This window comes from Thamnophis elegans, chromosome 17, assembly GCF_009769535.1.
Source record: "Thamnophis elegans isolate rThaEle1 chromosome 17, rThaEle1.pri, whole genome shotgun sequence".
Classification (NCBI taxonomy): domain Eukaryota; kingdom Metazoa; phylum Chordata; class Lepidosauria; order Squamata; family Colubridae; genus Thamnophis; species Thamnophis elegans.
Genome location: NC_045557.1, coordinates 12,571,655 through 12,586,210, shown reverse-complemented (window position 1 = coordinate 12,586,210; position 14,556 = coordinate 12,571,655). Strand labels below are relative to the sequence as shown.

The window sequence follows — 14,556 nt, the reverse complement described above, 5'->3', positions numbered from 1 at the left end:
TTAAAAACCACAAGCTTTTTACAGCTCGCTTGCAACTTTACCAAATTTAATTCAGCCATTTCCTTTTGTTATTAAATGGGTATTGCTAGTTCAATGCACATGCGCTCCACTTTTAAGATGCTGAAAAAATCCCCATGACCGGCAACAAAATTCATTCTTCCACTCTTATCTTGCCCTAACTTCTGAAATCCTGAAATATAGATCTATAAAATTTAGTGAAAATATTGCTATCTATTTTAATACAGAACTCGTAAAACAGATTGGGACAAATGATATTAGTGCTCTGGGATAATAGCAGGTTTACTCTATTTGGATTTTCAGATAAAAGGTATCTTTTGTGCTAAGTTCTAACAATGTAGTTCTCTAATGTAACTATGAAACAGTCCAAATATATAATTCCCCTCAGGGAGGAATTCTGGGAGTTGAAGTCCACAAGTCTTAAAGCTGTCACGTTTGAAGACCCCTGGGTTTTTTTTCCCCTAAAGGGTTAGGGGTGCAAGGGTCTTGTAACAACAGCTTTAAGACTTGCGTGCTTCAAATGCCAGAAAAAGAAGGGAGCGGGGAAGGAGAAAAAGTAGGGAGGAAAGGAGGAAAGAAGGAAGGAAGGAAAGAAAAGGGAGGGATGGAGGAGAAAAAAGGGAGGGAGGAAAGGAGAAAAGAAAGAACAAAGGAAAGAGAGGGAGGGATGAAAGAAGAAAGAAAAGAAGGAAAGGAAAAAAGGAAGGAAGATGGAGGGAGGGAGGAAAGAAAGAAGGAAAGGAAAAATTGAAGGAAAGGAAAGAAGGGAGGGAGGAAGGGAAAGAAGGAGAGAGGAGGAGAAAAAGAAGGAAAGAAGGGAGGGAGGGAAAGAAGGAGAGAGGTTGAGAAAAAGAAGGGAGGGAGAAAATAAAGGAGAAAAAGAATGAAGGAACAAGAGGTGGAGGGAGGGAGGGAGGAAAGAAGGAAAGGAAAAAAGGAACGATTGAAGGAAGAGGGAGAGAGGGAGGAAAGGGAGCGGAAGGGGAGGGAGGGAGGAAGAAAAGAAGGGAGATAGGGAAAGAAGGAAGAATGGGGCAGGAGAAAAAGGAGGGAGGAAAGAAAGGAGAAAAGAAAGAAGAATGAAGGAAGAAGAGATGGAGGGAGGGAGGAAAGGAAAAAAGGAAAGATTAGAGGAATTAATGAGGGAGGGAAGGGAATGAAATGGACAGGGAGGAAGGAAGAAAAAGGGAGGGAGGAAAGGAGAAAAGAAAGAAGGAAGGAAAGGGAGGAATGAAAGAAGGAAGAAAAGAAGGCAAGGAAAAAAGGAAGGAAGAAGAGTGGAAGGAAGGAGGGAAAGAAGGAAGGGAGCCAGCCTCAAAGGTCCCTGATTTGATTCTCCTCCCACCATTCCTCATGCCCCGCCCCCCATCAAGTGACTCCTCCCTCCCCAGGGCCCTCTTACCGGAGTGTTGGGGCCCGGACTCTGCGCCGCTAACCGCTTCAGGGCCTCCATCTCCTCCATCGTTTCAGTTGCCATGGCCTCCAGGCGCCCAAAGGCCTTCTTCATATTGCTCACGCTGTATAGGGGGGGGAGGGGGGAGAGAGACAAAAGTTCGGTCTCAATTCTAGTCATAAGTCGAGGACTAACTTCAATTAATTTCCATAAATTCTAACTAAAATTATAATCCCCCCCTTGCATCTTGCTCTGAACTACCAATCCCAGAATTCCACTGGATGAGATTCAAGGGGGAGGGGTTTGGTCCCAACCTATCAGGAGGGCGCCAGGTTTTTTTGTGGAGGGGGGGGAGGGAAGGCTGCCCTAGATGCTGGGCTCCTTTAAGAGAGAAGAAAAGACACTCCGCGCATCCTCAGAGGCAACCTTGCCAGTGCAAACTCTGGAGGGGATTCCCTCACCCCTTCAAAACGTTGTCGATCTCACTCCCCCAGTTGGCCAAGGTGGCTTTGTGGGATTCGGAGGTGCAGCTCCCTGGTCCGGGGTGCAAGCCGTCGTTGCCCCGAGAATCCACCTGTTGCAAGAAGCAGATTGCAGCCTTTAAAAGAGCCATTGGGGGTACAGTGGGGGAAAGGGGCTACAGCAAGAGTTCGAGTCCCGCTGAATCACAACAGCTCAGCTAATGCAAGAGTCAGCAACCTTAAACACTCAAAAGAGCCGCAAAGGTCCTAACTGGAACCTCCCGTTCAATTCTGGAGACGACCGGAAGTCCCCTTCCATTCCAACCATAGAGTGTCCTCCTAGCACGGCATCCTTTTTCCTCTACCTGTCCTAACCAAAAGCTCTATCGATTGTGGAGCCGACTGGCGGCAGGGAGCCGCAGTAGAGGGATGAAAGAGCCACATGCGGCTCCAGAGCTGCAGTTTGCTGTCCCCTGGGCTTACGCACCGGACTTTCTCAACCCAACCTTCCTCGCAGGGTTGTTGTGGAGCAAAGCACCCCATTTTATGCTCCTGGAGAAAAAGGGAGGGAGGGTGGGGGAGGGGAAGGAAGAGGCAATTTGGGAAACCATAAAATTCCCCAGAATTCGATGCACATCTACCTGGTCACTGGGAGGCCACGGGCTGCAGCTGCTGCTCGTGGCTGCTTGGCCTCCTCTGTTTGGCTCCACATTTTCACACCTGGGAAGAAAAAAATCACCCCCCATTCATCATACAAATAGCCCTCAACTTACAACCGCAACGGGTGGGATCTCCAAGGCCTCGAACTTTGGCAACTTTAACGGAGTTGAAGTCCACAAGTCTTAAAGTTGCCAAGGTTGGAGACCCCCTGGCAACGGTGATCACAACTTCCATCTCTAAACAATTGGGTCATTAAGCGAGTCATCACATGACCACACCCAATTTCACAGTTGTCGAGAGAAGCACATGGCCGTTAAGTGAATCCTGCTTTCCCCTTTGACTTTGTGTCAACTCATAAATCATCTCACTTTTTATTTCCTTTTTTCTTTTTTTCTTTCTTCCTTTCTTTCTCTTTCTCTCTCTGTGTGAGTCTGTGTTTGTATGTGTGTGTGTGTGTGGCAGTGGTGGGTTTCAAAATTTTTTGGAACCTCTTCTGTAGGTGTGGCCTGCTTTCCAGGTCCACTGATGGAACCTCTTCTAACCGGTTCGGTAGATTTGACGAACCGGTTCTACCGAACTGGTGCAAACTGGCAAGAACCCACCTTGGGTGGGTTCTTCAGCTGCGTTTCATGGCAGCTGAAGCAGCAGCAAAGCAGAAGCTGACACCACCTCTGATCTGCTGGTGAAGCTACCTATCCCACTTTTTTCTAGCTTACCAAGAAATGGGTTGCGGTCTACTTTGTAGAATGCCTTGCTGAAGTCTATTTATTATGTCCACAGTATTTCGCTAATTTAGTCACTATATTGAGGAATAAAATAAGATTGGTTTGGCATGATCTGTTTGTTTTTAACAAACCTGTGTTTGCCGCTAGTTATTACTTTATTCATTTCTAGGTGTTGGCAGGTCTGTTTTTTAATTATCTTTTCCAGTATTTTCCTGTGAATTCATTCAGTAAAACTTATTTGCTGGGAAACGAGCTAAGCCAGTTCGATGCCTACAATTTGCAAACTCCAGCAAAAAAATTAAATAAATAAAATAAAATAAAAGGTGGGTGGTGGTGGTGGTGGAAATCACAATATTGTTTTGTAATACAGATAGTCCTCAACTTACAACCACCACCGAATTTTGCCCCCCCTGTCCAGCCTTTCTGGCCACAGTTGTTAAGTGAATCACTTTGACTCTCAGCATTGTTAAGTGAACCTGGATTCTTCCTCGTTGACTTTGCTGGTCAGAAGGTCACAAAATGGGGACCCAGGGACCCTGCGGCCATCGTAAATATGAGTCAGTTGCCAAGCTGACTGATATTTTGATCACATGGCCACAGGGGGCTGCAATGGTCATTGTGAAAAATGGTCGTAAGTCACTTTTTTCAGTGCTGTTGCAACTTCGAACGTTGTACGTTGAGGACTCTGCCTGTATTCACAATTTAGAGACCTTATATCAGGGGTGTCCAAACTTGGGAACTTTTAAGATTTCCCTGCATGGGGGAATTCTGGGAGTTGAAGTCCACAAGTCTTAAAGTTCCCAAGTTTGGACACCTCTGCCTTACAGGAACTGGGGACCGACTAACACATTGAACCACTTTTTAATACATGCACAGGAGCATTTAATACATGCAGTTGGCTGTCTGAATGCAGCAATCTCCGGCTGCGAAAATCAAAATTATGGAAAGCATCAGAAATCCCCATCACATTGAAAGACTAAATCACCCTGCCATCTTATCCTCGCACAATCCCAGATGCCCAGCAGAAAGCAGACGGCCGCAGCTCCCTATTGGCCGGCCAGTGGAGGGTTTCAAATTTTTTTAGAACCTCTTCTGTAGGTGTGGCCTGCTTTGTGGGAGTGGCTTGCTGTCCACGTGACCGGGTAGGAGTGGCTTGAAGACCATGTGACCTGGTGGGAGTGGCTTGGCAGTCACATGACTGGGTGGGCGTGACCAACTTGTAAAATGTGGTGGAACTCACTTAACAACACTCTTGCTTAGCAACCGAAATGTTGGCTCAGAAACTCTGGCATTTGAAGCACACAAGTCTTAAAGTTGTCAAGTTACAAGACCCTCGCACCCCTAACCCTTTAGGAAAAAAAACCCCAGGGGTGTTCAAACTTGACAGCTTTAAGACTTATGGACTTCAACTCCCAAAATTCCTCCTCCAGTAATGTTGGCTCAGGAACTCTGGCATTGAAGTGTGCAAGTTTTAAAGCTGTCAAGTTACAAGACCCTTGCACCCCTAACCTTTTAGGGGAAAAAGACCCAGGGATGTTGAAGTTGACAGCTTTAAGATTTGTGGACTTCAACTCCCAGAATTCCTCCTCTCGCTCTTCATCTTGATGATGTGTGGACGGATGGGGGGAGGGAGCTGGAACCAGTTCTAAACGGCACAGTAGATTTGTGGAAGCTCTTCTGTAGAAGAGGTTAGAACTAGCAGGAACCCACCCCTGTGGCCGGCGGACAGCAGTTTTGAGATAGGCTGCAGCTAAAGCTGAAGGCTCTACGCTGCCCGGAGCATGAAAAGCCAAGTGGGAGCAAGGTGGAAATCAAAGCAACACAGGCGTACTCACATCCCGGAGGTGTAGGTGAATCCAACGAAGGGGAGGTGATGGGCTGAGAACGTAGCGTGGGAAATTGGTGGAAGCGTCTCCTAAAAATCAGGAACAGAGGAGAAAAATCAGGCGCCATTCCCCTCCCCCCCCAAATGCCCATGCTCTCCTGGGTATGCAAGCGAGGGCAGGAGGAGTCGTTAGGGGCAGGGTCTTCCTTGCAGGGTCTGTGTTCAAAGTTAATATACACACACGGTCGACAACATGATCTGGGGGACACTGTAAGATAGGTGTGTGGACTTCAACTCCCAGAATTCCCCAGCCAGCTTAGCTCAGCTTAGTTGGCTGGGGCATTCTGGGTGTTGAAGTCCACATGCCTTACACTGACTTTATTGTCACTTTGAATATACACGAATATACACTAATCAGCACACATTAAAATGAAATTTCGTTGCATACCACTCTGAAAGGGTCACCACCTCCAATATACACTACATAAACATGACGAAATAAATAAGGGAGAAAAAGAGAGAGAGAGAGAAGAAAGGAAGGAAAAAGAAAGAAAGAAGGAAGGAAAAAGAATGAAAGAAAGGGAGGAGAAAGGGAGGGAAAGAAAAAAGGAAAGGAAGAATGAGAGAGGGAGGGAGGGAAGGAAAGAAAGAAAGAAAAATAAAGAAGGAAGGAAAAAGAAAGAAGGGAGGAGAAAGGAAGAGAGAAAGGAAGAGAAAGAAAAAAAGGAAAGGAAGAATGAGAGAGGGAGGGAAGGAAGGAAAGAAAGAAAGAAAAAAGAAGGAAGGAAGGAAGGAAAAAGAAAGGAAGGGAGGTGAAAGGAAGAAATAAAGGAAGGGAAAGAAAAAGGGAAAGGAAGAATGAGAGAAGGAGGGAGGGAAGGAAAGAAAGAAAAAAGAAAGAAAGAAGGAAGGAAAAAGAAAGAAAGGGAGGAGAAAGGAAGGGAAAGAAAAAAGGAAAGGAAGAAAGAGAGGGAGGGAAGGAAAGAGAGAGAAAAAAGAAGGAAGGAAGGAAGGCGCTCAAGGTTGGGAAATCCTGCTCTAAGGGCTAAATTTCCTGCATTTTTTTCAAAATACATTCAGTTGCTCCTGTTTTTTGGCCTTGCAAAATGACTTAAAAGCCATCGGTGTCTGCATCCAATCAGAATGAAGCCTAAACAACGGCACCCGCAGAGTAACGTTATCCTGTAACGGCTGCATTTATGTATTTGTGTAACTTGATACTGGTGCGGGAACTCATGTCCAGTATTTGCACAGTGTTTGCACCACGACTTCCATTTTATCCCATGCCTCCTTGCCGGGGCCACTATAATAGTCCTTGACTTACAAAGTTACGACGGATCTCCCCAGGGATTCTTAAACCAGATATGAACTTTCACCGGCCTCCCCCAAGAATAACCCTGCATTCGGGGTTAGCTGTTTCCAGCGTCCCACAATCATGTCATCACAATGTACATTTTTTTGTCGGAAACTTGGGGGGGGGGGGGGTCACTTCCAGTTTCTAGCAAAAAGCATCTATTGTGGACAAGGGATTTGCCTACCTCCCTTACAGCTCTGTTCTTTTTACTTTTTACAGAGCACAATTGAGGGCCTTTTAACAAACTGCATCCCTATTTGGTTTGGTGGCTGCAATGCCTCAGCTAGAAACTCCCTACAGAGAGTGGTAAGGACAGTGGAGAAGATTGTACAAAGCTTGCTCTCCGTTATTCAGGTTGCTGCTTATAAGCGCTCTGTGCTTAGAGCTTGAAGCACTGTTAGAGACCCCACAGACCCACGCCATGTTCTGTTTCGGTTGCTCCCCTCTGAGAGGAGGTTTTGAAGGATTTCTAGCAGGACCAGCAGATTCTGGGAGAGCTTTGCTCCTTTCATACCATCAATCTTGTAAACTCGCAAGACTTGTTTCTCTCTCCATGTACATGTGTGCATCCAAACTAGATTGTGTTGTTTCTCTGTGTCATATAATATATGTGGGTATCTGCATAATTTTGCATTTATTTATATATCTTTTCATGTTTATGTAGTGTATATGGGAGGTGGTGACACTTTGGGTGCTGTATGCAAAGAAATTTCATTTAAATGTATGCCAATTAGTATACGTTCAAAGTGACAATAAAGTTATTATTCTACTCCACTCCACTCCATTCTATTCAGAATTCTGTTCTATTCTATTTCATTCCATTCTATTCTTTCTGTTCTATTCTATTCTATTCTTATTCTGTTCTGTTCTAATTCTATCCTATCTTATCCTAATTCTAATTCTATCCCATCCTATTCTTTCTAATTCTAATTCTATTCTATTTTATTCTTATCTGTTCTGTTGTTCTGTTCTGTTCTAATTCTATCCTATCCTATCCTATTCTATTCTATTCTTATTCTGTTCTATTCTAATTCTATCCTATCCTACCCTATTCTAATTCTACCCTATCCTAATTCTACTTTAATTCTATTCTATTCTATTCCAATTCTATTAAATTATATTCTAATTCTATCCTATCCTATCCTATCCTACCCTATTCTAATTCTACCCTATCCTAATTCTACTTTAATTCTATTCTATTCTAATTCTATTAAATTATATTCTAATTCTATCCTATCTACCCTATCCTAATTCTATCCTATCCTAATTCTATCCTATTCTAATTCTATTCTAATTCTATTATATATTCTAATTCTATCCTATCTACCCTATCCTAATTCTATCCTATCTTATCCTAATTCTATCCTATTCTAATTCAATTCAATTCTATTCTATTCTATTCTCATTCTCATTCCAATTCTATTGAATTCCTATGGTGGTGCAGTGGCTTGAATGCAGGATTGCAGGCTCATTCTGCCAACTGCCAGCAGTTCGATTCTCACTGGCTCAAGGTTGACTCAGCCTTCCGTCCTTCTGAGCTGGGTAAAATGAGGACCCAGATTGTTGGGGGGCCAAGAGGCTGACTCCGTAAACCGCTTAGTAAAAGGACTGTGAAGCGGGATAGAAGTCTAACAGCTATTGCTGTTACTTCTTAAAAACTCTCGCTTAGCCACAGAAATCTTGGGCTCAATTGTGGTCGTACGTCGAGGACTACCTGCACGGCGTCCCACTTAGCGAGCAACGTAACTTTCCACCATTATTCTGGCCTTGATTCTAGTCCTAAAGGGAGGACTTCTTGTTATTGAGGGGATGCATGTACATGTTTTGTTTTTATAGCGGCAGCTGCCACCGCCATCCCACCCCCCAGCAGTGACTCCCTACTTTTCCATTCACTCCCAAAGGGGTGGCATGGATGATGTCATCGGTCACAATTCAGGGACTACCTGGATTGGAGAGCTGTGTGCAATGAAATTTCATTTTAACCTACGCCAGTTAGTGACAATAAAAATCCATCGAACTCTACATCTAAGGTGTAAGCTAATAAAGGGTTGGATTAGACTGGATTTTCAGTGGCATCTTTGGGTTTAGGCCTGACCACAAATGCAGTGGCACTGAAGCAGTGGCACTGAGCATGGGTTGCCAGCCCTCTGTGGCATCTCCTTTCCATCCTGTAGCCTCCCAAGTTTCCATCAGATCTCAAACCCAGCCAACCCCCCCCCCCCCCCACCCATCCCGCTCTCTTTCTCTAGGGCAGGGAGGTCAGGATCTGCTTGGCAACTCCTGGGGTTCCTGCCCATCTCGCGCACACACACACACCAGCCTGGCACAAGGCCCTTGGCATCCGCCCTTGGCATCATGGATCGTTACCGCTTCTTTGAGGGTGTCGTCGTCGACATCGAAGTTGGAAGTGTCGGCCGGACTGGCTACCTTGGGGACCAAGGGGGGAGGGCTGTTGCGGAGGTCCTCCCAGGCGATGCGCTCGAAGAAGGGGTGGCGCGTGAAGTCCTCGATGCCCTTCTGGCCCAGGCGGACTTCTTGGCGGCACAAGAGCTTGCGGATCAGGTCCTTGGCACTCTCTGAGACGTCGGTGATATGCAGAGGAAACTGCAGGTGGTCCTGGAAGAGGAAAGAGAAGCAGGGATGCCGACATCTCAGAGGGTCTATCTGCTAGCCTTGGGCAGCTGGTATCGATAGGGGGCGCTGTGCTCTGCCGGGGATTCCGGAAACCAACATTCCTGGAAGTAACTAGGATCATGAAAGCAACAGATCGGGGTTGAAGCAAGGTAACCAAGATCAGGAAAGCAACAGATCAGAGTTGAAGCAAGGTAACCATAAAAGCAACAGATCAGGATTTAAGCAAGGTAACTAAGATCATGAAAACAACAGGTCAGGGTTTAAGCATTGTAACCAAGATCATGAAAAACAGATCAGGGTTTAAGCATTGTAACCAAGATCATGAAAAACAGATCAGGGTTTAAGCAATGTAATCAAAATCATGAAAAAAACAGATCAAGGTTTAAGCAAGGTAATCAAAATCATGAAAAAAACAGGTTTTAAGCATTGTAACCAAGATCATGAAAAAACAGATCAGGGTTTAAGCAATGTAATCAAAATCATGAAAAAAAACAGATCAGGGTTTAAGCAAGGTAACCAAGATCATGAAAACAACAGATCAGGGTTTAAGCAATGTAATCAAAATCATGAAAACAACAGATCAGGGTTTAAGCAAGGTAACCAAGATCATGAAAACAACAAATCAGGGTTTAAGCAATGTAACCAAGATCATGAAAACAACAAATCAGGGTTTAAACAAGGGCAAGAGAAAGGTTGCACAGCTGTCAGAATTCACCCTGCATTAACAGAAGTGAAGAGGCAAGCTCACCCTTTAAGAACGGGCTACAGCCAGTCCTCGACTTACAACCATTCACTTAGTGACCATTTGAAGTTGCAACAGCACCGAAAAAAGTGATTTATCGGCATTTACAACCATTGCAGTATCTCCATGGTTACGTGATCACCATTCAGAAGCCTGACAGCCGACTGGCATTTATGACGGTAGCTGCGTCCTCCTGGAGGTCACGCGATCCCCTTTTGCGACCTTCTGGCCAGCAACATCCATGGGGGAGCCGGATTCACTTAACAACCATGTTACCAGCTTAACAACGGCGGTGATTCACTGAGCAGCCGGGGCGAGGAAGGTCGTAAAACAGGGCGGAGCTCACTTCGCGAGTGTCTCGCTCAGCCACGGAAATGTCGAGCCGAAAGGTGGCCACGACTGGGTGGAGAAGAAAGGCCCTGCCGTGGGATCGTTTGAGGTGACTCGTGAAAGCGAGCCAAGCTACGTTTGGGAGGGGAAGTGGGAGAGTTCACACCCAGGGCTGGCAGCCAATTTGACTCAGGGAGGGAGTTGCCTGAATCTTTTGCCCCAGGCAAAAAAAACCCATCAGCTACTGAACGGGTGCAAAATCCAGCAGTTGAGCCCGACCAACGGAAGATGGGCTTTGGGGTCCTCCTGGTTGCTAAGCAACCTGGAGGACCACACAGCCCATCTTCCGTTGGTCGGGCTCAACAGTTGAATTGCCCCAGGGGCCTCCCGGTTTCCTAGATCTGAAGATTTCACAATGGGGACCAATTCCTTCGCTCCGTAGCTCTTTCTCGTCCTAACGGCTTAACGCTTGGTCTTCCCTCCTGATCTGAGCCATGTCTCTCAGATTGTATACACAAGGAATCAGAATCAGGATAGAGCCGGAAGGGACCTTGGAGGTCTTCTAGTCCAGCCCCCTGCTCAAGCAGGAGATCCTATACCATTTCAGACAAGTGGCTGCCCAGTCTCTTCTTGAAAGGCTCCAGGGATGAAGCTCACACAACTTCTGTTCTTTGCAGACTAACAGAGTTGGACGGGACCTTGTAGGTCATCTAGTCCAACCCCCGGCCCAAGCGGGTGACCCTACACCATTTCTGACCGAGGACAGTCCAGTCTCTTCTTGAAAGCCTCCAGGGATGAAGCTCCCTCAACTTCCGAAGGCAACTTCTCTTCCATGGGTTGATTGTTCTCCCTGTCAGGAAATTCCTCCTCCTTCCAGGTTGAATCTCTCCTTGGTCAGTTTCCATCCATTCTTCCTTGTCTGCCTCTTCTTGAAGACCTCCAGGGATGGTGCGCCCACGATTTATGGTGGCAAGCTGTTCCACTGGCTAATTGTCCTCACTGTTAGGAAGTTTCTCCTTAATTCCTTCTCCTGCTTCTCTCCTTGATTAGTTTCCATCCATTGTTTCTTGTCCTGCCTTCTGGTGCTTTGGAGAATAAATTAACCCCCTCTTCTTGGGGGCAGCCCCTCAAATTTTGGAAGACTGCTATCATGTCACCCCTAATTCTTCTTTTCTTTAGACTAGCCAGACCCAATTCCTGCAACCGTTCCTCATATGTTTTACTCTTCAGGCCTTTAATCATCTTAGTTGCTCTTCTCTGAACTTTTTCCAAAGTCTCAACATCTTATTTTTGTAGTCTGGTGACCAAAACTCGATGCCGTATTCCAGGTGTGGCCGTACCGAGGATTTATCAAATTTTATACTAAGACTTCACACGGTTTTGATTCAATGCCTCTGTTTATACAACCAAGGATTGTATTCGCTTTTTTGGCTGCTGCCGTGCACGGCTGGCTCACGTTTAAGGGATCATTTTATGGGAGCTTCATCCCTGGAGGCTTTCAAGAAGAGACTGGACTGCCCTCTGTTGGAAATGGTGTAGGGTCTCCTGGTTGGGTGGGGGTTGGATTAGATGACCTCCAAGCTCCCTTCCAATTCTGCTAATCTGAAGGACTAGGGGAGACAGGATGGCAGTCTTCCAATATTTGAGGGGCTGCCACAGAGAGGAGGAAGGGGGCCAAGCTATTCTCCAAAGCACCTTTTAAGGTCAGACAAGGAAGAATGGATGGAAACTGACCAAGGAGAGATTCAACCTGGAAATAAGGAGGAATTTCCTGACAAGTGAGAATAAACTCATGGGACAGAAGTTGCCTTCGGAAGTTATGGGAGCTTCATCCCTGGAGGCTTTCAAGAAGAGACTGGACTGTCCTCTGTCAGAAAGAGTGTAGGGTCTCCTGGTTGGGTGGGGGTTGGACTAGGTGACCTCCAAGGTCCCTTCCAGCTCTGTTCATCTGAGTAGTGCCACCAGAGGCCCTGCCCCATGGAAAGGCTCCATCAGCCGCTGGGAGGGCACCCACAGCCTGCCTACAAGCAGGTCAAGAGAGTGGGGTGATTTCCTGCTTCTCTTTGGAATGAAAACGGTGGGTGTACTACTTCCTGCCCCCCCATGCCCCTCACATCTGGAATCCCCCTTCCAACCCTGTCTAAACTGTCTACCTGACTCCAGGGTCCCCCCCACAGTTCCTGTTGTTGAGCCAGGTTGCGCCAAACCGGTACTTGAACCTTTGGTTTTTCCTGCATAGGTGTGAAACTTTGCTTTTCTCCCCATTAAATTTCATTTTCTTGGACGGGGCCCATTGTTCAAGTCCATCAAGATCTTTCTGGATCCCCAGCTTCTCTTTTTGGGTGTTGGCTCTTCCTGCCAGTTGCAAACCAATTGCAAACGAGGGTTTGGCCATCACGTGTGCATAACAAGCACTTGCAAAACAAGTAAGTACAGGCAGTCTCGACTTACAACGGGTCATTTGGTGCCCGTCCGAAGACCCTGAAAAAAAGGACCTTTGTCCACACTTATGACCGTTACAGCATCCCTGTGGCAGGTGTGATCGAAATCCAGAGTCTTGGCAACCGACTCATATTTACGACGGCCGCAGCGTCCCAGGGGGTCAGGTGATTCGCCCTTTTGCGACCTTCTGACAAGCCAAATCAAGGAGGAAGCCCGATTCATTTAACAACCGGGTTACTAACTGAAACAGCTGCAGTGATTCATTTAACAACCACAGCAAGAAAAGTCATATAATTGGGGGGGGGACTCATTTAACCACTGTCTTGCTGAGTTGTCAGTAATGTGGGGGCTGCATTGTGGTCGTAAATCGAGGACTACCAGGGATGGGATTGAAAAACGTTAGCAAATGGTTCTCGGCTTGGGTGGGTGTGGCCATGGTGGGCATGGCCTACTCGGCCTCCTGCACCATGGAGGGGGAGCTTTCAGCCTCCGCAGGCTCCGGAGGCTTTCCTTGAGCTTCCGGGAGGCCTCCCCAGGGCTTCAGAGGCCCTCCGGAAGCCAAAAACGCACCCGTTTCCGGACTTCTGGAATTTCCAGGAGGCCCATTTTTCGCCCTCCTGGAGCCTCCGTGTGGGCCCTGCACTTACTCGGTATGATGAACGGACCCCAAACTGGTAGTGGTTTGGTGGCCTGGGTTGCTAGAAACAAAGCGACCCAGGCTGGCCACGTCCCCGAACTGGTTCTTCTACGGCCGCACCATCTCGCTTTTGGCTTCTGCGCATGCGCAGAACAATTTTTATTGTGGTGTGCGTGTGCATGCGTGGCCCGCCCAGAAGTAAACCAGCAGTAGCGGCTGCCGGAGCCCACCCCTACCGCATTCCCCTCCTGGGAAGGGAGGGTTGGGCGGGGTGGGGCCAGCCACTCCTTGCAACCACCGGTTCGGCAAACGAGATGCAAAACCGGCTGAATCTTACCCTTGAGGGCTACCTGTAGAACGTTTTTAAAAATCATTCCCGCGGTCTTTCCCCCCCCCCCCCCGGTGCCCGCCTGGCTCACCTCGTGGTTCATGATTTTGCCGTAGGTCTCCACCAGGGACTCGGCGTGGAAAGGCTTTTCCCCGAAAAGAAGCTCGTACATGCAGACGCCCAGTGACCACCAGTCGCACTCGGGGCCGTATTTGCCCTTGCGGTTCTCCATGGCTTGCAGGATCTCTGGGGAGACGTAATCGGGGGTGCCCACCACCACCGATGACTCCGCCTGGGGGGAAGGAAAGGCAGAGCCCAGTTCAGATTCTGCCACCTTTCAAGTTTATCCTTTGGATTAAGATCGAAAGAGCCTCTCGGCAACCTTTGGAAGGGTGGACTTCAACTCCCAGAATCCCCCCCCAGCCAGCATGGAATTCTGGGAGTTGAAGTCCACCCTTCCAAAGGTCGCCAAGGTTGGGAAAAAAACGTGGCTTTATACAAATGCTGATTTATTTGGAGCATAGCGGATGCCCTCGACGTATTTCGTGTGTTGGCTTGATGACACTTGACATCATTTGACACCCAAAACCACTCCTTGCTCTCCCGCCCCCTCTCCGTAGACCCCTATGGTTACAGTTCCCAGAACCAGCTTAACTCTGAACCTGGTTTAACTGTAAACCTGGTTTAACTGTAAACCTGGTTTAACTGTAAACCTGGTTTAACTGTAAACCTGGCTTAGCTCGAAACCTTGCTTAACTCTAAACCTGCCTTAATTCTGAACCTGGTTTAGCTCTAAGCCTAGTTTAACTCTAAACTTGGCTTAATTCTGAACTTGGCTTAGCTCTATACAGGCTTAGTTCTAAACCTGTCTTAGCTCTAAACCTTACTTAACTCTAAACCTGGCTTAACTCTAAACCCGTCTTAGCTCTAAACCTGGTTTAGCCCTAAACCTGCCTTAATTCTGAACCTGGCTTAGCTCTAAACCCATTTTAGCTCTAACCCTTGCT

At 47.1% G+C, this 14,556-nt stretch overlaps 1 protein-coding gene across 1 annotated transcript in view; it reads right to left on the bottom strand.

Annotated features, from left to right (window-relative positions):
* Window positions 1-14,556, bottom strand: part of LOC116520182 (serine/threonine-protein kinase MRCK gamma-like) — a 48,191-nt gene that overhangs the window by 2,472 nt on the left and 31,163 nt on the right. The window contains 6 exon segments of the mRNA XM_032234333.1: window positions 1,421-1,535; window positions 1,873-1,985; window positions 2,514-2,592; window positions 5,093-5,172; window positions 8,804-9,052; window positions 13,641-13,841. Coding sequence (XP_032090224.1) covers window positions 1,421-1,535; window positions 1,873-1,985; window positions 2,514-2,592; window positions 5,093-5,172; window positions 8,804-9,052; window positions 13,641-13,841 — 837 coding nt within the window.